Below are 27,462 nucleotides of genomic sequence, written 5' to 3'. Positions count from 1 at the left end.
TCTTTATATCTAAGCTACTGAAATGATTTTAATATGATTTTCACTCTTTATATCTTTATATGTTTTCATACCGAATACAAAGAAAATAAAATGTATATCATTCCATATTGATTTATTGATATTTAACTGTAAACAACTATAAATTTTGATGATTCACCTTTACTGAAAGAAAAATGAAGGCTACATTTTAAATAAAAATATTTGTTATTGACAAAATACGTTATATAGTTAGCTTGAGTTTGTTTTTGCAATTTTCTCTTTTCGGTGGTTTAATTCACGCAGTGTAAAAGGGCCAATATCAGTGTTCTGTTTTTGACATTCTACAAAACTACAATTTCACGGTGAACGGTTTCGTTTTTTGATCGCTGTCAAATAACGAAATTTTTAGTGAAATTTCACGTCATGTTTTATACAAAATATATTTGAAAATATTTATCCTCTGTCATATTTAAGATATTAGCGCAATGTTGATCAAGCTAGAATGTTTGTTAATTACCAAAACTTAAGCTCAAACTAATATGAAGACGTTTCTTATAAATAGGCTAGACTAACGATCTTGAAGATTAAAAGCCTTTTGATTCGCTTCAATGAGATAATAAGTAGATTAAGGTAAACTGCAGTAAAGTAGTCTAAGTTCTTAAGCTGAAATTCTAATGCCCTAATTAAAAATAGTCAAGAATAAAACTGATCAAATGAGAGGCATTCCTAAAGACAATATCTTGCATTCTAAACATTTGTTTGTATTAATTATTGTTTAACATCGCTATTCATTTGTACAACTAAGCCTTATTACTTTTTATATAATTAATATGCGTAAAGACGTTCCTCGCCTCTTTAGAAACGGAAGGCGTTATAAGTCACCCGATGTCTCTCTTCACCAGCGAACACGTGATGAATTCCAACTAGATAATTAACATACTTTTGAGTTCGAAATCAGTTTATAATAATTATCACAACATAATAACGTGTATTTTCATATTTAAATGAGGTTTTATTTTATTATTTATGATATCCATATTCTATTGTTCAGTTATTATATTTTGTCAACTCATGTTCATTCAGTGCATTTTTATAACTGTCATAAACAAAACTATTCGAATTCGTTTCAATGTAGTAGTGAATTAGTAGGGCATAGACACATGATTGGTGGAGTATAGAGTGCTGCACACTCGCACGGCATGGCGACAATGCGTTTCTGCTGAAACGTTCGATGGGTGGTAGGGAGGTTGTGCGAGGTCACGCCGTTCGGGTAGCTCGGGCGGCTCCGTCGCCGATCGGCAGGCGGCGCTCGGCGGTCTGGGCGCCGCCGCGGCGCGAGGCGTCGACGCGCGCACAGCGACCTCTTGCGTGCGCCGCACACCCCCGTCGAGTTTAAGTCCGGTGACCACGCTGCGGACTCTGCCGCCTCTCACACTGCCATCGAATTGTTATCTAAATATCCGTTCCTGGGGCTTCGCCTCTAGTGAACGTCGCCGCGATTTATGCCGTTAACGCGATTTATGCAACAAATATATTCAATTTCTCTCTAGGTTTCCGATAAAATGTGCAAAAGTATATTAAATGAGTCGAGTGCTTGCTTAATCGATCGGCTGCATTAAAAGGAAAAACTGTTATTATCATTTTGCGGTCAAACTTTGCAGCTTTTGTTGCGCTACAGAATAGCTACGGGGCTTAACAATAATAATTAATAATCAAAGTGGTCAAAAATAGCTTGTGCATATCGTAAAAATTAAATATCGAGTGTTGCCGTCCTGTGCTTAGTTCGTACTGTGGACTGTGCGTCGGTTCTTGAGAGGTGTTTTTTTATCGTTAATTTAGTTGCGAGCTTTGGCGTTTTATTTTTTAATTTACTTTTGTATTTTTTGCTATTATTGTGATAAAACGCGATCCATGCTTGGAGTTATGACTACCATGGTATGGTTTCCTTTGTCTACGTATACCTCTTATTCTTTTTAGTAAAGAAAGGTAGTTTATTCATTACATCAATGTGTAATCATCTTAGATTTATTATATCCTACGCTTTCTCTTTGAATGAACATCGACTTCATTCATGATTTTGTACATACAGTTAAAAGACGAAACTTTCGACTAACGTTTGCTTTTGGCAGCCTTGTATTGCAGTCATTGTATCCGTAGAATGTAATAGAATATTTAGGAGCTTCCTTTCAAAAATCCTTAGAAAATGAAGTGCATTTGCCATTACAACATTCGAAACGATTCGGAGAAATGTTCCGTAGTGAGACTTCATTTTGAAATCTGAATTTATTTGAACTCTACGAGAACGCTTTGCTTTTAAGCTCTTTCGAACACTAAGTAGTTAATGTCTTTTAACTGAAACAAATTCTGACATCAAATTAATTAACTAGGGGAAATAACATTTGTATACGATTATTTTACAACGCCAGTCTTGAAGGGAATACAGCCCTACCATTGAAAAAGTCAAAAAGTCCGCAGTTATTCCCGAAATATGTTGAGAAAAACGATATACATACTATATAACTATTACATAAAATAGCACAACTCTGCACAATACACTTTATTTTAATATGTAGTTATACGTAGTTTATCTGCAGTATAATTCTAATAGTACATAGTTTTAGCATGAAAATATCCTAAATAATTTAGCAGTACCAGGCACGAGCATTTAGGCATAGATTTTGAGAATTTCATATTCTTTAACGTCATTCTAATTAAATAATTGATAAATATCGTAGTTTATAATCCGTAAAATGATGTAATTCTAACTTTTAAACAACAAATTAAGATTTATCAAGTATTATTAAAATCTCTGTCATCTGGACACTACGTAGAACATGAATTAAAAAGATCGAACACTATTAATCCATTATGTATGTATATATTCGACTATTTATACATCACGTAGTTACGTAACTACGTTACGTACTTTTGCGCCTGTCATTCTGTTTTACTTCACACGTTCCAATCTTCGATCAAAGACAATTCAATTGTAAATAACGTCGATTTTATTTCCCTCAGTTACATAATTTTACATCATCATATCATAAAGAGGAAATAGGTCAAATTTCTAATACATTATCATTCGAAAGCGAAAAATTTTTTCTTTCTCCGAAAATGATTTCGATGTTTACCCTCTCTTATGTTTGCCAAAACGCTGCATTTTCATTTTCCATCGAACATTATTCATGAGGTTCCATCCAACCAATAATACGTTCTCATTGTATAATTATCCTTAGTCGTAGATATAAAGAAATCTCCATTAACCCTATGATCATAGACAACGAAAGGTTCAATATAAGTATCGTATTTCATATTAAAACTTTTTTTTTAAACAGCAGCTTTATAAAGAGAAAAGGTGCTACTTATTGTGATACAGAATGCTACATGTAAAAGTTGAAATCTATTAAAGTTTATTCCACAAGCTGCCAGTTGTAAATTAAACGATAGTATTCTGGAATAGAGATGAAATTCTAATGTATCCGAGCTAGGAAATGTTAACGTGAAACAGGCGCAAAGACGATAAATAGGCCGACCACCCGTTGACGCGCTGTTGAATAAGGCGCAGTCTCGTATACCGCTTTCAGTCCTAACGCTTTTATATTATAACGAATAGCACTATTCTGGATTGAGCAGACGTAAATAAAAATCATTAAAATAATATTCTACCTAAACGTTTCTCACCCAATGCGCCAGTATGAAATTAGTTACATATTGTCTCTACATATTAAAACATGAAGTATTCACAGAATATACAAAATATAGTATTGTCTTAGACGATTGTTTCGGTATTCTAGTAATAGGTTCCATGTATATTCATATGAATTTTATAAAAAAATATATAATAAGGCCACTTTAACATTTAGAAAGCCTTCAAATTGAACACAATCGACCGGCGTGACTGATTCCGTCATTAAAACACTAAATATACATACGTTTAGTTTTCGTATAGATTTCCATTCACATTATATGACCACAGTGGTAAAAAAAGATTATCGTAGTAAGTATATCGTATGCAATTCGCACAAATGTATAATCCGACGTCCAGACTCCTCCATGACACTTGTATTCGTTCAAACCATACCATAGTAAACATATCAATGATTTCGTGATATAGATTTTATATTAATTTAAATTAAGTTAAACTAAAGTAAATACGTATCGAAATTAGCGGAGCGAGTGGAGATAAGCGCGCATCTATGCAAAACACGGCAATCGCACTCCTGGAGACGGCGTCGGCCTACGAACGAGCCGTGCTGGAATGTGAGCATTTGGAGGCATCGGAGCACGGAGGGTTCCGGTGAGAGCGTTGGCGCGGCAGCGGCATGGAGGAACGCGGGCCCCCCGACGTGCCGTTGATCGTAACGCCGCCGTGCGCAGGCGGCGCGGGCGGCGCGGCGCTTACCACCTCGCGACGCGCCGCCTCCGCGCGGGGCTCCCGCGACGAACCACCGCCTTCCACTTGGCGCTCCTCGGTGCGTGTGCGCGACACCAGTTTTCGTGGCTCCCGCAAAAGCGTCGTTCGCCTTGAACCACCCTGTAATGGCCTCAACGGGTTGCCTGCCATCGGCAAGGAGGTAATTCACGTATCTCTGGCTGATAAAAGATTGGAAGTACTGTAAAGATGACTCATTGACTCATGAGATTTCAAAAGCGACATATCCTTTATTTCTACACTCACAAAGCTTCAGCTTATTAATTGTGTCAATGTTCTTTATTTTGCTGCAAAAATATATCAAAATTTTGTGAATTTCCTTTCCTTCTGAGCCGCGATGAAGGGCATACTGTATTTCAGGCCAATGTATTAGGTTTTATTTTCATAACTGAATTTTTTCAATATTTCGACGCTAACTTAATAATTCTTATACTAAAATATATTTCATATTATTTGAACTTCCCTTATTACAATTTATGTTTCGCAAACTATTCAACGACAACTAATTACACTGTATACATATTTACTAAATATTTTATTTTGTACATTCACATTATCCGCTGAGGAGAGAGGTAGTTTTATGTGTATCTCTAAATAAAGGTAAAGGTAGGCGTTAAAGGTAAGTTACAATTAACTGAACAGCATACTTGTTGTAGTTAATGCTTCGAATTTTTCAGTATATTGTTTGAACATTTTTTAAAGTTTTGCTTTTAATTAGCGCCGCAATTCCTTCATCTCATGTATAAATATATAAAACTAAGTGTAAGAAGTTATCGTATTTACAGAAAACAAATCAAGCAATGCAAATCAAATTTATTCATAACGAGGATTATTTCTATGATATACTCGTATATTATATACTATTACTAACCGGTTGTCCAAAAGGTGCGCTTCCAGAGATATTTAAAACTATACAATATGTCTCAATTACGACGAATCAAGAAAAATAATATTATATCATCATGTAGGCGTCGTCCATAAAGACACTGTCACACGATATATGATTGTATATGATCCTCAATTCAATTGAACAACGAACGCTGTCGATCAAGAACGAGATTTTCTTGCAAAAGAGAAACATTTATTTGGTGTTAGGCTTCGTGTGCGCGCACCAGGGTATTAACCACCCACTTATTAATTATCCAACCGTCACAGTAATAATGAATGTTGAGTGAGCTGGTGTACTTATAGGCACAAGGGACATAACATCTCAGCTCCTATTGTGGCGACGTGTTGGCAGTATGAGATCAAAGACTTATTCGACATTTCATGTCGACGTCATGCAAAACAGAATATAGCAATAAAATATTAAGAAATTAATTCTGCTTGCTCTATTAATTGAACCACCAATTGGAAGAAGGGAATAAACGCCACTTTTCGACATATTCACTCTTACGTTCTTTAGACGTAGGACTAAATATTATACATTTAAGACAGATATGTCGGTGAATAAATCAGAATTGATGTTTTCTTAATAATCATTGATGTCCTATAAGTTTATAAGTTGAAAGCAAAAAGTTATGATTTTTTTTTATTATCTCCGATCCTATTTTTTGGATTTATTCCCTTCTTCCGATTGGTGGTTCAATTGGTCTTGAGCAATTAATTGCATCCCTAATACACTTGCCGCAATACAAAAAAGAAAGTTGCAAATGCACCTGAACTAAAGGAGCAAATTAAGGCACACTAATTTACTAATATGCATTTCTAAAAAATTGTATGTTATGTTACTTTGTTGAAATAACATTAAAATTGAAAAAATATTATTAAATTAAACACATTACATAGAACACAATGTTGAAATAAATTAAATTTACAACTAAATATTTTATTTTATTTTATAATTTCGTAATAATCTCAGTCAATCTCGCCCAAATATATTTTTATAGAATGTACCTACTAGAATAAGTAATAAAGACGCATATAATACTTTTCGATTAAACGTAAATCATTATTTTTCTATGTATGACATATCTATTAAACTTTATTTAGTATTATATTATACAAATACTCTTTATTTTATCTATATAAATAAAAATGGAATGCTGTTTGTCAGCGAACACATCATTCGAGAAGGGCTTAACCGATTTACATTCGACCGTACGTTTTTTTCGGAAAAGAAAGAATTCCCTTTAAAGAAAATTCGGGAAAAACTGAAAGTATTTTATGTCATTAAGCGAAGATTTGACGTGAAGTATCTATCGGCGAGTCAAATTTATTTTATAAATAAAATAATTAAAAGAAAGACAAACACGTCTGATCGTACTCTTGTAAATATAAGGGTTATTTATTCAGGTAATAATAAAAAAGGTTTTTTTTTAACAATTAATAGTCAAATCTCTTTTACATCTTGAATTGTAGTTTAGTATCTGTGGCTAATAACAATCACATACAAAAATAACATAAAATTCCTTGAACAATTGCATTGCGTTTTTAATATACAGGCTTTAACTTATTATATTAGTTTATATTGGGGAACATGTACAAATAGGAAATATATATTACGTTTAATTTAATTAAAACCTCTTTTGACACACATTTTCGAAACGGCGAACAACGAAATTTTATACAAACTCTAAATATTTCTGTTTTATCTTTTCGTCGAATAAAATTAACATAGATTATATTTGGTTAAAACAAATTATAAAACTTGAAATTATACGTTGTTAATGAAGATAAGCCTTGGGCGTTGTTTTTACTTGTTTTCGTGTGGGATTTTCAAGTAAATGAATTATTTGCCTTAGTTTTACTTTATAAGGCTTTCAGCTACACACGCCTGCCCATTGTCTGGATGATAGATAACATAGATTATTTGTTATTGAATGTCATATAGACACATTTTTTAGTTTACAAGTAGTTTTGCTAAGTATGAACATGCCACAATTAGAATTCTTTATTTTTAAATTTACCGTACAAACATAACAAAAAAACGTTTCTTGATATCAAAAAATATTCCGCGTTTGTTCCTATACAGAACTCTTTCCACGAAAAAATGCAATGAAAATCAGCGTATCTGAAGCTTTTTTTGGAAATCCAAATAAAAACATAACGTAAGATCTGATTTGATACTATTTAGTTTATAGTAAATTAATATTATTGCTTTAAGATCTAATACAGTTAATTTAATGATTATATTTACGAACTTCATAGGGATTATAGATATTTTATAATATTTTTCATTCATCAATTAAATGTGAAAACGTGTTGAAATATATTAAATGTTCGAGGGGTATCCACATGTTATTTTAATGGAATGATTTTGATACTAATCCTAGTATTGTCTTAGAGAACTGTTGGTGAACATTTACGTATCATGGATTCCATTGTCCTCAGGTCCTGTCACTGGGCGCGACGGGCGGCCACAAGGGAACCACACAACCTTCACACCCCTGCACTATCCTCCACCATTCTCCTTATAAGGTAAGTTCAATTATATAAGAATACATTAACATCAGTATACCACGAGATCGTATCGCCTTCCCCCTAGATACGATAATTCAAGGCGCTAAGACTTAAGACGAATTAGGGTCGAAATTGTTCCGACCTTTATATATGTACTCTCACTGGCTAACTCACCCTTGAAATTGGTCTACAGGAATATTTATCAGTAGCATAAGTAATGAATAAGCAGTAAAAAGCTTTTCGTCCAAAAAAAATTAGGCTAACACATTTTTTTTAATAAATATATCAGAAATGTGTTTCTTCAGATAATTACTATGATATCCTTATTTATGTCTGAAGACATTAACTGGAGTTAGAGTTGGAGGGTTGTGTTAGGAGCGGATGCCACAATAGCCCTAACCCTCGACCCTGCGACATTTGAATCGCAGTGCATTCATGTAATGGGCTATTCAAGCCCAAAACATACTTGAAATCACTGTATTGTTATTTACGTATAACATTTTAACACATTCGTTCATTCTTTTTTTGAAATTTAAAATAAGACGAAGATATTTTTAAGTTTTGGGTCAATGAATGATATCTGTAACGAATAAATCAATAGAACGGAGATAATTGCTATTTAATTGGAAACATATTTAAATAAATAAATAAATATGAGACAACATCACATACATTACTCTGATCCCAATGTAAGTAACTGAAGCACTTGTGTTAAAGCAATCAGAAGTAACGATGGTATACCACAAACACCCAGACCCAAGACAACATAGAAAATTAATGATAATCTACATCGACTCGGCCGGAAATCGAACCCGGGACCTCGGAGTGGCGAAACCATGAAAACTGGTGTACCACTCGACAAGGTCGTCAAATTTGTATTGATAATGTATGAACTTCACTATAGAAAATATTAGCATTGCGATACATGATGCAACGAATATAGATATTCTTATATAGTAGTAGTAGAGGATAGTAAGAGCCTGTAAACTCCCACTGCTGGGCTAAGGCCTCCCCTCCCTTTTAGGAGAAGGTTAGGAGCATATTCCACATGGCTCAAATATGGATTAGTGTATTCACATGTCGCAGAATTACATTGAAATCAGACACATGCAGGTTTCCTCGCTAAGTTTTCCTTCACTGCCGAACTCGAGATAAATTATAAACACAAATTAAGCACATGAAAATATACTGGTACTTGTGAGTTTAAGCCCGTTTAAAAAATCAGTTAAGATGTACTCGCTCTAACCACTGGCCCATCTTGGCTCTATTAGATTCACATAGTAGTATAATATGAAACACGGTGTATTGAACAGTTGACTATCGCTTGGTTTTAATTGTTGATTATAATGTGACCCAATTAACAAAATATATGCATGGTAATAACATTTTTTTTTTTCGTTTATTACAGTGTAATCGCAACTGTTTAGATAGTGAAATTTACATTTTTCACGCCAACTGCATATTAGTGCAATTACAGTTTTACGACGTTAGCTCCGCATTTTCGTTTGAAATATGATATTTTAATATATATAATCAATCTTTGTAATCAAAATATAATATTTAAAGCTCTTAAAAGCACATTCGAATCGTCATTTCACAAACAAAATAACAAGATAAACCTACCATTACGGGGTTGGAATACTAGAAGCGCAATAGACTGTACTCATAATAACTTATGTATGGGACAAGAAATGATTATAAACAGTTGAATTTTTCTATCGTATACCAAATATCAATTAATTATCGAACGTTCCGCGTTCGTCAGATATACATCGATCAGACCGAGACCACACTGCATCGACCCAAATATTTCTTACGTAATTTCGCACATCTCGAACGTAAAACGAAATGGCAGTGCCCTATTATTTAAAGTTCAAAGCTTTTTTTTAATATTTAAAGTTCAAAGAACGAAATGTTGTGTCTAAAAAGTTTTTACTCATAATTATCTATCGACTAAATCTGTTAAAATTTACAATAAAATATAATAATGCTCTTTTTAATGTCTCGCAATTTTTTAAAGTTCTATGGATATTATAAGTGTAGAACATTGTTGTAATGAAATTATTATCGGTGTTTAAAGCACAAGGAAGTTCCTTGACCTGAAAGATAAACGTATTCTAGTTATTATAGGTCAAAACAAATCGCTTTCTGTCCGTTCAATCTATTGCGTCGCTGTCACTGCAATAAGAGAAAATTGTCCGTTTTCAATACAAAGAGATTGTTCGAACAAATCTTTCACCGCTCTTTTTTATTCTTTATTCGTTAGTCCACTATAAATTATTTATGTTCGAAATTAAAAACAAACTTACTTTATAATAACTACTAAGCAGTAGTTTAGGGAATTCAGTTAATAGTTAGCGTTGGTAAATAAAAAATGTTTGCCGCATCGACCTCGTTTCCAACACGCAAAAGCACAAACTACCCTACACGCTATTATTTTAAAAGCAATTTTACAGAAAACGAATAATATTTAACTTTGTTCGTAATTGGCTTTATTTTAATATATAAATTAAATATATAAAATTTTCATAAATAGAATGTTAATTAAAAACAAAACGCTCTGTGCCATGTCGTAAGCGTAAAATAGTAAGTAGTACTTTTAGGTTTTGAAGGATGAGTTAGCCAGTCTTGCAACGGGTACAATGGATGTGACTTAAGGGTTGGTCCATATTTCTTACATTGCTAATGTCTATGGCCGGTGGTGACAACTTACCATCAGATAGCTTAACTACCAATACACCTAATTATAATGGAAATAAAAAAATACTGTATTGATATTTGGTTTAACAATTGATTTGAAATTGGTTTATATGTATACATATTTGAAGAAATTTACAAATAATTATCATTTCCTGCTACCGATTCTACAGTTAATCTGTAACTTGATTTTTTGCAAATTTCTATTTGCATACGCGCACCCTTAATTAAGCTTAAAAATAATTCATATTTTTTACTCTTTCCATAAAGACAATGTAACTCCTTAGTCACTAAGGAATACTATATAAAATTGTTCGAAATATATCATTTAAAACTTCGATAGTCCATTATGTATTCGTAACGTGCATAATTCCTTTTAAATTTATTTACCACAACACAAAATTAATGGTAGAGATATATGTGCCAATACTGATAACATGTTTTATTATTAAATTGAAATATTTTGTTTCAGGCCGCTTGGGATTGGTTGATTCTGATATTGGTCATTTACACCGCAATATTTACGCCGTACGTGGCCGCATTTCAATTGAACGAGCCAGATTTCGACAAACGATCTCGTGGATTTGGCCAGGACCCAATCGTAGTTATTGATATGATAGGTAATTTCATTATTAATTATTTACACATTAGTTTACAATTTTTATTCGTAGGCTTTTCTTCGTTACAAAACCATTTTTAATAAGGCATCCCGTAAGACATAGATTAGTCTTTATGTATCAGTGTGTAGTGTGCAAATTGAGATACATTTTGCTTCGTAACTTTTAGGGTATCCCAATAGTTTTCGTTTTATTTTCAGTGGACGTAACATTCATAATAGACATCCTTATCAACTTCCGCACAACGTACGTGAACGCAGCTGACGAAGTGGAATCGGATCCCGCAAAGATCGCCATGCATTACCTGCGAGGATGGTTCGTCATCGACCTCGTCGCCGCCATCCCCTTCGACCTACTTCTCTTCGGCACCGACACCGATGAAGTGAGCTGCCTTTACCTCGCACCCACTCACCGACTCCTATGATTTCATATCACATGAACACATGACTAAAATAGTGATAGAATCTAAAAAAAATGCCTGAATTAGAGGCTAATAGCCGCCAGACGATCAATTGTCCGAAAATCAAAAAGTCAGAAACATAACATTGAATACCATTACCTATCCCATACTGACTCTGTAAGGTTTGACACTCCAGCTGTAGAACGATGCAATAAAAGTGTAATTAAAAAAAAACTTAGGCATACATACCTTTTATGTAAGATTAAAATCGCGGAACACGATTCACTCTGTTAAGAGAATGATAAAATGGGTCGTTAGAAAAGTAGGTCGAGTTATATTTTCACGAAGATTACTTAAAGGGAAAGAAATATAAATCAGAACGCCTACCAACTATATTTTAAATGAACGAAGTCTCAAATATTACTTTCGGACAAATGAAGCTCTGGATAAAATCTTAGCAATTCACGTATAGTAGTGGAATGCAGTTAACGCAGCTGTCACTATCGATATAATTGTAACACAAATCTACTGAACGATATATGCCGATCACAAAGCCCCACATTACAGTTCTGAATCAATTGGCTGATTATATTTATTTAAGGTATACAAATTAAGACGTCAACATTACCTCTCTGATTTATTTTTTTATAACCGATGTTTATTATTTCAAAATTATTTTATTTTGTGTAACTATAATTTTTTTATATGATATATTGTATTTAGTTGTAGGCTGTTTTAACTGACATGATCCAAATTAAGTCATTTGTTTAGTTAGATATAAAGTCGGTATGGATTACCCAAGGTGGGTGCGTACTGAATTTGTAATAACGTTTCTTGTTACAGCAGGGGCTGGAAAGTGATGAGGTATACCATCTTTGTGAACTATTTTTATGTTGCTGCCACTCTATTTTCTTACATTTTAGTTTTATACTTTAAAATTGATTTCCACTAGCCATTTTAAATCCACTAAGCGAATGCGTTAATGGAAGATGAGGACGCTTCCCATAAGCAAAGTTGTTTTGAATTTTACACAGCGCCAAATCTAAGAAGTGCTCACTCGCTAAAACACGAGCTTCGCCACATACGATTCGAATATAAACAAATGGGGCGAATACTAGATGACTATCCAAATATGATATCCGCATTAATATTTGATAGTAGCCACAGCTTTTGCTCTACCTTTAGTGCATAAAGGCAAAATAGACTTTGGAAATTTTATCTCAGATCTTTGTTTATGCAAGGTAGCTTGATAAATATTATATAGCATTGAGTATTGACAAGTTTCGTTTGTTTCCTGCAGATGCGTAGAACGCAACTAGAGCCAAGGTAATCAAGGCCTTCATCTTTGCTAGCATGATACAATACCCTCTTTTAATATGCAATTTTACACTTTATTACAACGTAAAGTGAACAAATAAATATAACGGGATGAATTAAATACGAAATGATATGTTATCTATTTTAACGATATCTGAAAGATAATAAAATAGTTGAATCGATAAAAATGTCTATAATCCCGAGTTGAATATTAATTATTTCGTTCCTGGCTGTTAAGAAATTCATATACAGCCGATTTAAAATAAATAATAGGTTAGTTATCTACTTGGTATCAAAGGTATGATAATACCGAATTATGAATAGTAAAAATATAATGGAAGGCCGTAAGAGATAAGCTTTAATCCTGCAGTAGAGAAACCCCATATTGTGTTCACTTTTAATTCAGGCAAAACATTATCATGAGCTTAATTCCTAGATGAAGTGCAAGTCACGAGGTGCACAGAGCTTGGTAGTAAATACGCTCACACTTCCCAGACGACTATTATTTGTAAAAATTGCATTATCACAACATAACAAAGCACTAAATATTATGTATCGAATACATATTGCATTCATGTGGCACCCACCTACGTGGCATATAGGGAATATTATATACATTAAGCAGTTCTAGTATCATTTTTCAAAATTATTTTATATTTATTTCATTAATATAATACGATTTTAATTTTTAACGTACTATTTTATGATTAGGCTGTATGATTATATTATTTTGTATTATCCAATTAAAATAACAAAAACCTCCTTCACTTTTTTTCTCAACTCTGTTCTGTTAGATGAAATTGTTAAAAATATTCAAGAGTGTAAATTAAATTATTTAATAAAACCTAACTTATACAAACCTCTTTAGTGGTTATAGTTAATGGGTAAGTTGAAGGATGAACTACGTGTTTCATGTAATTGTAATTATTTCTAGCGTAGTTTTGACCCCCCTCATGAGCTGTGAAATCTACACGTTTCGTCATTATGCACCTGTATCAATAACACATATTATATTATATTGTATTTATGCGCATAGTTTTAAGACAATCATATTATTTAACGCCGTCACGAATGATAAGCCTATTTAAATTAGGTAGTAATTATTGTGTCCTCGTTTACAATTAGGCTAGAAAAATCGATAACAGTTTAATAGCATAATGCCTTGGTATATTATTAGTTTAGTGATTACGAAAGTAAAAACGAATATATTTGAGTTGAATGTAACAAAATAATTAGAATTTATACAATTTTTATGCACCGCAACCTAAAAGAAGCTGATTTTATAGTTTGAAACAATGCTTGTAACTGCAATACCTGTATGGCTGAGCCCGGAAGATGCTCGTATCGTATATCCATAGACAAATTTCCGCTTGATTAAAGTGAATATCGCTGTGAAGCCTCATTAATGCTATTTAGTAATACGCGAACGTTCATATAATGCTTGGGTTCGGTATGCGGCTAAGGAAATTGCTTCTAGTGACTGTCGAATAGCTTTCTTTAGTGTGCTGTGTGTGTTTGCAGACGACCACACTCATCGGTTTGCTGAAAACAGCGCGCTTGTTGCGACTGGTACGTGTGGCGCGTAAAATCGACAGATACTCTGAATATGGTACCGCCGTCCTCCTCCTCCTTATGGCTACCTTTGTTCTTATCGCGCACTGGCTCGCTTGTCTATGGTAAGACCGGTGAAGCAACGGCGATATTGAGATAAAAATGTTTTATCTAAATTACCGTATTCAATATTTCAGGTACGCGATCGGAAGCTGGGAGAGACCTCAGCTACATGCTCCCATTGGTTGGTTGGATGCTCTCGCTAATGATGTCCAGGCTTCGTACGATAATTCAACTGGCCCATCGATGAGGTCATTAACCTTTTTTTAAATAAATGTATTATTAATTTTATCACAAATACTAGTATTTATGTTTTCTTTTCGACAGATCTCGCTACATCACAGCACTATATTTTACTTGTACGTCCTTGACTAGCGTCGGCTTCGGGAATGTGGCTCCAAATACGGATATGGAGAAGGGGTTTACGATATTCGTCATGCTCGTAGGCTGTACGTTTTTATTATATATATTTAATTAAAAAAAAGTATAACATTTTAATAAAAATTAATATTATAATTACGAAACAACCAGATGTTTTTCTCAACCTGTATAACTCAAACCATTATTTATTAACGATTGCTCAAATTTACTTAAATCGATTGCATTAAACCACGTAATTAAGTTTAATATCAAATTTACAGCTCTTATGTACGCTAGTATTTTCGGTAATGTATCCGCCATAATCCAAAGGCTCTATTCGGGGACGGCCAGGTATCACACTCAGATATTGAGAGTACGAGAGTTCATTAGGTTCCATCAGGTATGAAATGGTTTGACTACGTTAGTACATTCACGACACTATTTTCAATGATAATTTGACGTTAATTATTTACAGATTACTAATCCCTTGCGGCAAAGATTAGAAGAATACTTTCAACATGCGTGGAGTTATACAAACGGAATCGACACGTCGAGTGTTTTGAAAGGATTCCCAGAGTGCTTACAAGCCGACATTTGTCTTCATTTAAATAGAAATTTACTAGCGAATTGCGCCGCGTTTGACGGCGCCAGCCCAGGTTGTTTAAGGTGATAATTTTATTCTATCTTTGCTTATATGAGCCGAGATGGCCCATTGGTTGCATGGCCCACACGTGCATCTTAACCGATTAAGAATAATTCAGGATTGACAGGATTGCGGGTTCAAACCCAGACAGGAACCATTGAATAAACATGTGCTTTATTTGTGTTTATAATTCATCTCGTGCTCGGCGGTGAAGGAAAATATCGCGGAGAAACCTGCATGTATATAATTTCATAGAAATTCTGCCACATGTGTATTCCACCAACTGGCATTGGAACAGCGTATTGAAATAGATTCCAAACCGTCTCCTCAAAGGGAGAGGAGGCCTTAGCCCAGCAATGGGAAATTGACAAGCTTGATTTGATTTGATCTTGCTAATATTAATGTGTATTCTAAGGAATTGCTAATTTTCCTATTAACGCCTCCGTTTAAGTGACAAGCTTAAAATAGAAAGGGCGATAACAATACCTCAACAGATCGCCGTCGATGTTGCATTGACATTTCTACGTAACTCCGTCGACTAGAGACTTCATAACATTTATAACATATTTTTCGTAGAACAATGAATACCGCAGTAAATTAACTTGTAATATTTTCCAGGGCGCTTTCTCTTAGATTTAAGACAACACACGCACCTCCCGGGGAAACATTAGTTCATCGTGGCGATGTCCTAACATCTTTATATTTCATATCTAGAGGGTCTATTGAAATTTTAAAGGATGATATCGTTATGGCAATTTTAGGTAAATACATTTTAATGTTTTTTTTTTCTTTTAATATATCATTACGTATAAAAATAACAATTATATGAGTACACCCAGGCTAGGTCAATTATATGGCCATTACGGTAGTTTAGAATATAATCAGGGTGAATCTGCGTGGAACAGTCACTATTGAAATAAAGATGTTTGACTACTATGTTTTGTATGTGTAGCAGAATTAGCTTTGATGATAAGTGTTCAATTCATCTCTGATCATAGAAACTGTAATTTCCATGCACAGTTAACAATAGAATCTAATGTTTCCATATTTTAAACTATTTTTTTCCCATGTCGATGACGACATAAGCATGGGGAATTATAGCCTCAAAATCTTGGTTAAATCTCAGTACACACCCTTGTAAACACTGTACAGACCAATAGGGCAAACGGCATATCCAACCCGTCTTCGCACAGGCGATGCTAATACTAAATAAAGTAGAGAATGACTTAATTATTAGTGTTTCTTTACTATATTGTCTATGTATTATATACTAAAACGTTGATGTCGAAATAGTCTATGTATTATAAATAAATAAATAAATATGAGACAACATCACATACATTACTCTGATCCCAATGTAAGTAACCGAAGCACTTGTGTTATGAAAATCAGAAGCAACGACGGTACCACAAACACCCAGACCCAAGACAACATAGAAAACTAATGGTAATCTACATGGACTCGGCCAGGAATCGAACCCGGGACCTCAGAGTGGCGTACCCATGAAAACCGGTGTACACACCACTCGACCATGGAGGTGGTTCTTATTAAAAAACACGTCCGTATTAAAAAATATCTTATCAAAATCCATTGTTTAATTTTAAAGATGTAAGTATATAGATAGACAGCGGTAAGCGACTTTGTGTTATAATATGTAATTACTAACAGGCAAGGACGATATATTCGGGGAGAATCCGTGCATACACAGCACAGTGGGCCGCAGCAACTGTCGCGTGCGCGCGCTCACCTACTGCGATCTACATCGCGTGCACAGAGACGACCTACTGGATGTGCTCGACTTCTATCCAGAATTCCGCGCCTCCTTCGTCAACAGCCTCGAAATCACCTACAACATGCGAGACGTTAATATTTTAATTCAATTACATTAATTGCCGATCACTAACTCAGTGTTTCACATGATTTGCAAAAATAAAATTAACGAAATTCAATATTATTGTTATTTAAATATAAATGTCAACAGTTTTATTATACATTAACTTTGTTACTTACTAAGTTACTCTACCTTATTTTTGGCTAACCAGTTTTAATCAAGATAAAATTGTGATTCAAATGAAATGTTTTACAATTATAACCTACACTTTACGTCAAAATAATGAAATGTTTTAATAATTTATACGAAAATAATGATCTTTACCATTTATGTTATAAAGGAAGAATTAGGTGGGATCGAACCGCGTCGGCGCATGCGCTACGAAAACCCTTGCGACGCCAGACTGCTCCGAGAAGCGTACGCGCGCACCACTCGCCGTCCCCACACAGAGACATTCGCTGACAAGGTGGTGCGTGCTCCGGGCTTTCTCCTGTGCACCATACATGTTAAATTGCACTTACCCTCCCAGAACTAGCAGCTCTACTCGATTGGCAAAATAAAATCAATCGTTTTATAATGTACCAAACATTTCCAAGTAATTATTATACAACTTTGAACTAAAATTTGTCTTCAAAAATTTGCTCTGTTGTATTTTTATGGCACAATTCCACCATATATTATTAACATTTATGTTGCACATAAAAAGGCTTTGATGAGCTGATCTTAAATATATTTTAATATAAATAGAATTTTTACCTCAAGTACAAGATAGTTTGATAATTTATAACATAAGGCCAGTTCAATGAAATCTACTTGAGTTCTTGTTAGTAATTGACATTTCATTTAGTGTCTAATCATTTCCAGGATTCCCAGTGTAGTGACGAGGACACAGAATCGCCGCCAAGTCGAGGAATTTTAGAATTCTCGGCGGACAAAGCCGGCCAAGATGTCACACCTCTAAATTTTAACTTTAGTAAACAACGTTCTACAACCTTAAACTCCATTACAGGTAATTGGAAACAATATGCTATCGGAATGTAGTAATAAGTATTTATATAATATTAATTCATTTCAAAAAGCCAAGCACGACCACGCTTGTATCAAAACAATTTTGTTTATCGTAATTTATTCGCATCAAACGCGAATCGCTGTTATTTAGTGCGTCGTGCTCGGTGTCTCTTTTATAATATAATGTTAATAAAACTATAGAGTAGATGCACATAGAAATATGGAACGATGTGCAAGTCCCTTTTAAATATAAAAAAATCCTTTACAACCTTCGTACAACTATTTTAATTTACAACCATTCTGGTATTGACATAGACATTAAACGATCACTTTAATAGGAAATCAGTTAAATTTCAGTAATTCATTAAATGTTTTTGTTGCTTGTATTAATCAGAGCCACATATAATTTTAACGGACATTTGCTAAAGTCAATCTTTATATTACCGATGTTATTATTATATTTAATTTTGTTGTCTCTACAAGAATGGTATATCAAATTCTAAGCTCGTTTTTTTTCTTCTTAGGTAGCCCTATTATTACATTCAATTTTAAGTTTGACAAAGCCTTCCAATTAACAAGAGATAAATGAGAATTAATGTAACATTTTTTTTACTCCTATAACATATTATCACACAAATCATTTATACAATTCTTAATAAAATACATATAGGAAATACTTACAGTTTACAATATCTTGATTTAATTTGAGGCAGCATGTGATACGCTTGGTCCCACATTACTCCTATACGGTTGTTGACGGTGGTGTGGGAACGTGGAATGGTTAACACTGGCATATTTATTCGAAACATAGTTATAGTAATACGTCCCGTGCTTTGTGAATATATTTTATATATATCTATATATATTTATATATACTTGTATATATAATATGCGACGTGACCACGTTCCTTCGTCGCCCGCTCTGAGCGCGGCCCTTGTGTGCAGGCATGCTAGCGCAACTAAAACGGAGCTTCCCAGACCTCTACCACCATAAAACCCACCAGCCGCTGCACAACAAATACTGTAAGTATGCATATACCAATCTTTAGTTGCATGTATATAAATAAATTCGACTACGTTACCTACTCTACATTACTTACTAAAAATTGTTAAACAAAAATTATAATTAAAAGGTAAAGCCATTTTTCCATGTTAAATATGCAGATACAAAAATAAAACTACAAAATTTAATATAACACGACTAAACCGTTCGATTTGTGAATAAATCTAAATTTAAAACAGATCTATTTTCGTTGTATATCGTCTGAATCATTTTTTTACAGAACATTTTAACCTCATTTTGATAAAAACTCTTTAATGAATTCCAGCCCAATCAACGCCTCAGACATATAGAGGAAGGGCCGCGGTACGTCGGCAGTCGTCTGTAGGCCCTCTTAATGACACGTCTCCGCTGACGGGGGGCATAGCGGCGGGTGAAGCGGCCGTCAGCACGCCCGCCCACAGCGCCACGCTGCCTGTCTCCAGCCTCAGCACGAACCCCAGTTCGTACTACACGAATGCATCGCCCAGCCCGCCGGCGCCCGCACCCGTCCACGTCTCCTGCGACGACATACTAGCTCCTAGCGCGCCGCAGTCGGTCGGCCGCACGTCACGATCAGCGCCGCACTCCGCTGTCAATTTACACCAGACGGGCAGACCGACCGCGCTCGCCTTCACATCCGAAAGAGTACAGAACGCTATGCAGGTAATTAAAACGATTGTAATAAAATTACTTCAGTCTCCGTTCCGTAAACGTAAGTCATTCGTCTTTCTTATCATGCAATTTAATTGCAGGATGTAATATCACCGCAGTATCAAAATGTAGGCGCCACGGCGACAGCTGCGTCAGTAGCGACGATATTGACAAGATTAGAAGAACTCAGCAGACGGGTCGCCGTGTTGGAAACGGGTCTCACCGCAGACGTGCGACGCATCTTGCAACTGTTACAAGCTCGTGAGGCGCCACATCATAATGCGCAACCTGCTCACACCCCTTCTCAACCCTTACCGAAAGCCTCACTATCCGTGCCCCAAACAACCGAGGTAAATCTATAGATTACATTATTGTGTGATTCTAATTTTCATTATTTTGTCTGCCTCTGACTGTCACAATGACCATAATATATTAAATGAAATCAATTATTTTCAGAGTCAATGGGAGTGGAATTGGAACGGTGATCGGGATCGTGGAGGACGCGGTGGGCGCGGAGAGCGCACCGAGCGTACGCCGGGAGTCCAGCGATCAGCATCGGAGCCGCACGCGCCAGTGCCACCGGCTCTGCCACCGCCACCGCACTCGCACTCGTTCTACAGGTAGTGTGAGGCAGGCGAGACGAGCGCTCCCCGCTCCCGGCCATCGACGCGCTCGCTCGCAGAGTCCGCCTCGTGCGGCTCGCTGGCGGGCGGCTCGCCGGCCGCGCCCGAGCCGCCCGCGCCGGCGCCCGGCGGCACGCGCATGCCCGCGCCGCGCGCGCGCTTTCACTTCTGCCGGCGCATCACGCGTGGGCGCCGCGACGACGCAAGGACCTTCCTCTGACGCGCCCGACCCGACGCATGGACCAATTTTGTACTTTCGTCGACGCCTATGTCGACACGTCCTCGCGATCTATCGAGCGGCCCGACGCTGGTCGCTCGCACCGAGTCCATTTGTATTTAAATTACACGGTCTGATGCCGTAGTAAGTAACTGAATAGTGTCCAAGTTTGGGTCGAATAAAAATTGGCCTTAGTTCGAAAAAATGTTCGCATTCTTTAGTATAACAGTATTTGTAATATATGAGTGTTTTGACTTGCAATAATCGGCGAATGCATCGGGTGCTTTAATTTTGTTGTAGATTACAACCATTATACATAATGACGAGTGGTTATTTATAATATACAATAGCACTATCTAAAGATATTATGGATCTCGTTTCTCGTTAGTCTATCTGCAATCGTCGACGTTCAACCCAGTCGAAGGATTCCATGGATCTAAATGATGATATAAGTTTAGATCTGAACTCAGCTGCACAGAATGAAGTTATAAGACTGAGACACTACGTAATACCGTGAACTGTATTTCCAGAAGAGAGTAAACGATAAACGCTTTCTACCCGTCCTTGCTCCTTGCCTTTACATTGTAGCTAGGTAATATCTAACACTACTTTGATCAAACATTTTGGAATGCTCCTTGTGGAAGTGCGTTTATGAAAATTTGCTTGTCATAATTATAGGCGTATGTACCATATAAATTTCGATGTTACATACCCACGGATGTTTTATCAAAATATTTTTTAATTTATTTACCCAAACTTTGACTGAATAACGACTACTCTTAATTACAATTGTTTTCTAGTCATACATAAAATTAATTTAATAACGAATCAAACTTGTTAGTAAGACTTTTTTATTTAAATTTATTTATTTTATTAAGTATACATAATTACAAAACAATAATAAATATATTTAAAACTAAATAAACGACAAATTTTAAGAGCGACTTTCAAGTAATTTCGTTCGATATATGAATTATTGCTAAATTGTGGCTCAAAAATTATATATTTATGTGTTAATTATATAATCATAGTTAACAAATAAGTCATTTCGCCAATATATCATATAAGCAATAATAAAAATACATAATCGTAAGGCAGATCTCAAGACTAACATTTCAGCGGCTGTCCCATCACAAATTAAGCTTACTTTGATTCTTCGCTCAATCTGACTGTTTATATATATAGCATCGTATACGTATTGAATTATTGAAGGCTATTTCATATTCCTTATGACGTATGTTATCGTGATCAAAATAGAGTCTCTATTATTAATATTCGAATTATAAATTGATATATGTTTTATTGTAAAACCAGATTTAATTGCAACTACTAGATAAAGTATTATGTCATACTTTGAACACTATTAAGCCGATTTTGGATAGATTTTTAAGGATATCTCGACGCGAGAATGCTAACGCAAAGAAATTACCAAAAACTATTTCCAATACTAATGTATAAATGTAACAGTAACTCTGTCTGTTTGTCGGTCTTTTACTACCAAACCACTGTTCAATTTGACGAAATTTGGGATGAAACAAACTTGATCTCCAAGGAAGGCATAGGCTACTTTTAGCCTAGCATGTGGCAAGCAAACAACTAAAAAGCGAGCGAAACCGCAGGCACAACTAGTCATAATAGATATATATAACGCTATAACAAAGGGAGAGTAATGTCTACGTTAATCCGATGACAAGTTTGTAAATGGAATATCGGTTTTGATCAATACACATCTAAAATTATTTTAATAACAAGATATAAGGCCACTTCTTCATTAATGTTTTGTTATCCTTTTCTATATTTAAAGGAAAACAAAAAAGATTTGCGTAATAGTAACATCGCTTTGATCTTTTCACGAGCGCGCCCCGCGTTATAGTATCGTTTAATTATTGCAAACCAACTACAAACATTGCATTCGCATATGAATCATAATTCCTAAACACCTCGGATGTAATGATACAAATTGCATGTCAAGATATTCAGCTGATTTTGGGCGAATCGCGTTAAATAAACAGCGATCTTCTTAACGAAGATAGAAGATGGTCATCTCAAGAATTGCAGCTGTCTTTTTTCGTACGTTAATCGTCTCACACACACTAAGACATACAGTTAGCACTATATATGTATATGTGCTTAATTTGTGTTTATAATTCATCTCGTGCTCAGCGGTGCAGGAAAACATCGTGAGAAAACCTGCATGTGTTTAATTTCATCGAAATTCTGTCACATGTAAATTCCATCAACCCGTTACTTTACTTTTAGGATTACTTTATTAAATAGCACAAAGATTCGATACATGTACAATATTTCAATAACTCATATTAATATAATACCATGCGTTGTTACTATGTATATACGGTCAGATTTAATCCATATTTTATATATATGAATTTCATACTAATAATTTAAATTAATTACCTTATAATAACTAATAATATATGACTAAACAAAATGCTGAAAGATTCATTCATAACTCTAAATAACATTATTAAATTTATACTTTTTTTGTAAATCCATTACAATATTTATACAAAACTGGGGCACTTTTCAAAACTAATTATAAAGAAACTTTAATAACTACGCACGAACGCGTTATACCTGACTATAATTAAAGGTCTAATTAAATATATATATTAAAAAATATGTTATTAATACTTCGTGATAAGCTAAAAATGTTTTAACATCATAATAAGATAGAGCTTTTTACATTTTACTTCATTGAGGATAATGTGTCTGCGTGCAATGTTAATGTAAAGTAAACTATTTAAGCTATTTTCTATTATATTTTTACGACTTTATTTAAAAATGTTAAATCGTTTTGTATGAATATTGTGTAGGTACATTTGAATTAATTTACGTCATTCACAAACCACCAAAGACATTATTTTTTTTTTGTTTTTGTAAAAATTAAAAAAAATAGAGCCACATTAAAAAATAATATAAAAAAAAACTTCTTAAATACTTTTTTTTACATTCCATTAAAAGGTAATTCGTAGAGTATTATTGTTAGTTAGATTATATAGTACGTAAGTCGGTCAATTGCAAATCGTACTAAGTAGTATGTACACCTTTACTCAAATCTATACTATTTAAAAATATCCGTTGCTTTGCTATAATACCATAGTTCGCTTTAATTAGAAACCTACTTGCTTTCGTAGGTGTAGTTTCATAAGATATATACGTAGTTACTTGTAATGCAAATGTTTGAATCGTACTATTTAGGTACTTTTGTTTAGCCCATTTGAAAGTTTATTCCATGTTTAAATCACTTTAATAACCTAACTCTACCTTACCTAGTCCTAGAATTTTAAAAAAAATTGATGCGCTTGTTTCTATTCTCTTAGTACTCACTCAAAAATTGGAAGTACTTAAAAATTAAACGAGGTTTTTGGTGTCATTAATAGAAATCACACATTTTTTTAAATTGAAATTTGATATTAGCCAACGAATAGTTGAGCAAGCTGACTTCATATCAAACTATAACTGTATCAAAAATAAAATTTTCGTTGGTTATTGGCGTTCCATGCATTACTATTAATCAATTTATGAAAATATATTTCAGAAATAGTGCTTGTTGCATTGGGGCCTTTGCGTTACAAGAAGATTTAAAAAAAATAATTATTTTCTCTTTTATGACATGGCAATTTTTACATCTCTATATCTTTATAAAATTGATGGAAAGTAAATGACGTCTTAAAAGTTATAAGTGGTAGTCAATATAAATTAATTAAAAAAATAAATGTATTATTTTTTTTTTTTAATAAATAATTAGTCGCTTTTTCAACCATTAGAATGCTACAAAAATGCTAAAAGTAACAGCGTGTCAGACGACGTGAGATTTCATGCTAGTTAAAAATCTTTTCTTTATTTTCTTCATGTACCATTGATGATAGAATGCCTCGTCGATTAATTATATGAAATTAATTAAACTACATCTTGTTCGGCTATAATTTTTTTCAAAAGGCCGGGCTCCGTGATTATGACACGTGTCATAATTTCACTCAAGAACTTATAACTGATCCAAATTAAGTTTGGCCACTCATAATTTCACTCAAGAACTTATAAGCCTGTACTTACAACTGATCCAAATTAAGCTTGGCTCTCACAAACTGTAACAAAGACCTCGATACTCACTTATGAATCGACAGCGACTTTTATCGCGTGTTGTTATTATTTGATATAACGTTACTACCTATGAATCCCGACAATGTAACAAGCAATTTTTTTTTATATATTTACATCATAATTTTGTTTTCACTTGCAGACATCCCCTAAATCACAATCTCATAGATAGATAATAATTAATCATATGATAAGTAAAGACTTATGAATTAGATATAAAAAAAAAATCCTAAAATAATTAGGTACAATAATCTAGAAATTGGCGAAAACAAATTACTTTAAATAAATTGACTCATATCATATCATCATCAAAAAAAAAATAGAAAAGTTGTTTAAGCTACGATTAAGGAAGTTTAATTTAACTTGGTGTATTGTTTAATTAATTATACGTGTTATAAATTACTAACATTAAAATTTACTTCAAAAACGTCATAGAACAGAATTTAAACATTAGATTATTTGCATATCTAGATAGTGTCGTATTACCAAAGAACTAAAACCTTGACAACAAAGCTTAACAATCGTCAAAAGTAATTCTTTTTTACTAGTGTGTGTGGGCAATCGTCTGCCAATGTTTATCGCCGCGTTGATATCGTTTGACTCTGGCAGTCTATCTAGACATATAAATAATCAAAGATTTGCATTAATTCACGTTTATTTTATCTTGACGAGCTGAAGAGCAACTTTAAAGTGTTACTAATGATAAACAAAAAGTATCATAATATTTACGAGCCTTCAAAAAATGTTTATTGTTCCAAAAACAATGGTACGCGTACTGCCTATTAAAAACCTTGCTTATTATTTTGTCTCATACTACACCAACTTATTTCAAAGTAACTTTGCGCTCATTAATGTATTACTTTTAAGACATTACAGGCATGGAAACAGGCATTAAACGCTTAGCAAAAGATACCCCAAAGTCAGACAAAAACTCGAGATGTTTATGAATATATGCAATATTCTTTTCATTCTTGAACTCTAAATTTCTCTCGAGAATTCTACATAAACTACCACGTATCGTACAAAAACCACCTTTGCGATGGCAAAAAAAAGTAATAGATCTTGTGGGAAGCGTCATCGATAATCTAAGAATTGCTCATCATCGGCGAACCGAAAAGGCAAAGTCCGGGTATTTTGCACCCCTGCACCCTGAATAAGCCGGGCATAGGTGTCAACCGGTCGAAGTCTCTTATATAAAGCTTAATTTTTGTGAGAATATTGCCTTAACCATTCACGTTCATTGAATTGCGGTAACGCGTTGTTGAATTAAAATGGAATATAAGGTAACATTATTAATGAACTAAATTCAATTCATAATTTGTCTTTTATGCTTAGAATGTTGACCGGCACTATGTCACTTGGACTTATCATTCATATTTAGTATATAGTGCAATGCGATACGGGTTGTAGTTGTATTTATTATCAATGCAAGCGCTAATCCATGATATAAAATAAAATGAATTTCGATACCATCAACTTCGTTAATCTATGCAACCTCCTTTAAATGCTAATTGAATAACTAAATATTCCACGTCTCCTAACATATTGTATTTTATCTGTGTACGTATTCAGAATTATCGGTTGCTCTTTTTTGTATAAAACAATATTTTGTAAGAATAAACTTAAATATATTCTTACATAGAAAATCATCAAAATAAGCGGTCAAAACTTTGCTATTTTGAGATAATTTTCTTTAATATAAATTTAAAATGTCTACTAAAACACTTACCTAAGGCTCAAACTTGCATAATTGTACCTCCATCTGTTACTGGTATTACGAACGCATTGATCACTTGTACATACTTATTTTAATCAGACTATATAATACTTGTAAGTTGACTTGTTCAAGCAGCAATAACAATGTTCTGTTTTATCTTCCTGTGTAAGAGTAACATCACTGTAATTATAATTATGATTATAAAATAAATGCTGCAAAACTTAGCATAAGTGGACTTATGCAAAATTGTTCAGTATATCATTTTAAAAATCGTTGCCTTGAAATAATTTTAGTCACAAAAACTGGTTGTTTCAGCTTTGAAGAATCACACATTTATATTGTTCTAGAGTATTATATTGATAAGTTTAGTATTTTATATTTCAAAAACATTTAAAGCGCAAAGTTAAGTCGTGCGTGCATAATAATAATAATTAGTAATTTTGTCTGTGATCGAAATTTTTATATTGTTAAGCTGAAAATAAGCACACGTAAATACTAAGTTTGATCGCTAATAATATGTTTCATGAATTCTTTGAAATCAATAATTGATTTTATATTTATGTAATTATATAAATAATATAGTCTAATTATGTTTTACTGTTGCATAGAGAAAATAACAAGAATAAGCCTTATGTTTTTAGTTATCTTGTTTACGGAACAAGTTGTTACTAAACAGTAACAAAACATATTTATTATAAAAAAACACACAGCTAGTTACATGCAACTCACCAAATTGCTATTGAATCTTAAATGATGTGATTGCTTGCGTGGAGTGTGTTGAGTGTGGACAGCTGTA

General features: G+C 34.0%; 1 protein-coding gene and 1 long non-coding RNA gene across 3 annotated transcripts; one reads left to right on the top strand and one right to left on the bottom strand.

Moving 5' to 3' along the window:
* Window positions 1-1,391: 1,391 nt before the first annotated feature.
* Window positions 1,392-20,709, top strand: LOC124539980 (potassium voltage-gated channel unc-103-like). The gene is made up of 19 exons (XM_047117361.1): window positions 1,392-1,795; window positions 4,148-4,553; window positions 7,745-7,831; window positions 10,983-11,130; window positions 11,328-11,509; window positions 12,371-12,391; window positions 14,366-14,520; window positions 14,593-14,706; window positions 14,783-14,904; window positions 15,097-15,215; window positions 15,291-15,481; window positions 16,077-16,219; window positions 17,127-17,320; window positions 17,630-17,758; window positions 18,154-18,298; window positions 19,243-19,320; window positions 19,626-20,002; window positions 20,092-20,340; window positions 20,447-20,709. The coding sequence occupies exons 2-19, from the start codon at window positions 4,302-4,304 to the stop codon at window positions 20,612-20,614; spliced, it is 2,874 nt and encodes a 957-aa protein (XP_046973317.1). The 5' UTR covers window positions 1,392-1,795; window positions 4,148-4,301; the 3' UTR covers window positions 20,615-20,709.
* Window positions 17,139-27,462, bottom strand: LOC124539983. Of its 2 annotated transcripts, none has more exons than XR_006967111.1 (4): window positions 27,396-27,462; window positions 26,679-26,846; window positions 17,614-17,779; window positions 17,139-17,304 (listed from the first exon to the last, which is right to left on the bottom strand). It is a non-coding gene; the product is annotated as an uncharacterized LOC124539983 (long non-coding RNA). The 2 variants fall into 2 exon arrangements; XR_006967112.1 differs by having other exon boundaries at window positions 26,679-26,827; window positions 27,396-27,458.

Source organism: Vanessa cardui, chromosome 2, assembly GCF_905220365.1.
Source record: "Vanessa cardui chromosome 2, ilVanCard2.1, whole genome shotgun sequence".
Classification (NCBI taxonomy): domain Eukaryota; kingdom Metazoa; phylum Arthropoda; class Insecta; order Lepidoptera; family Nymphalidae; genus Vanessa; species Vanessa cardui.
Note: the sequence above shows the minus strand (reverse complement) of the source record. Positions and strands in the feature narration are given on the sequence as shown.

What these genes read in the sequence shown, in the direction of transcription:
- LOC124539980 (XM_047117361.1), top strand. Translation starts at nt 4,302, where the DNA reads ATGGAGGAACGCGGGCCCCCCGACGTGCCGTTGATCGTAACGCCGCCG. An exon ending in TCGGCACCGACACCGATGAA is followed by an intron (nt 11,510 to 12,370) that starts GTGAGCTGCCTT and finishes TTCTTGTTACAG; the next exon opens with CAGGGGCTGGAAAGTGATGA. An exon ending in AACCTTAAACTCCATTACAG is followed by an intron (nt 18,299 to 19,242) that starts GTAATTGGAAAC and finishes CCTTGTGTGCAG; the next exon opens with GCATGCTAGCGCAACTAAAA.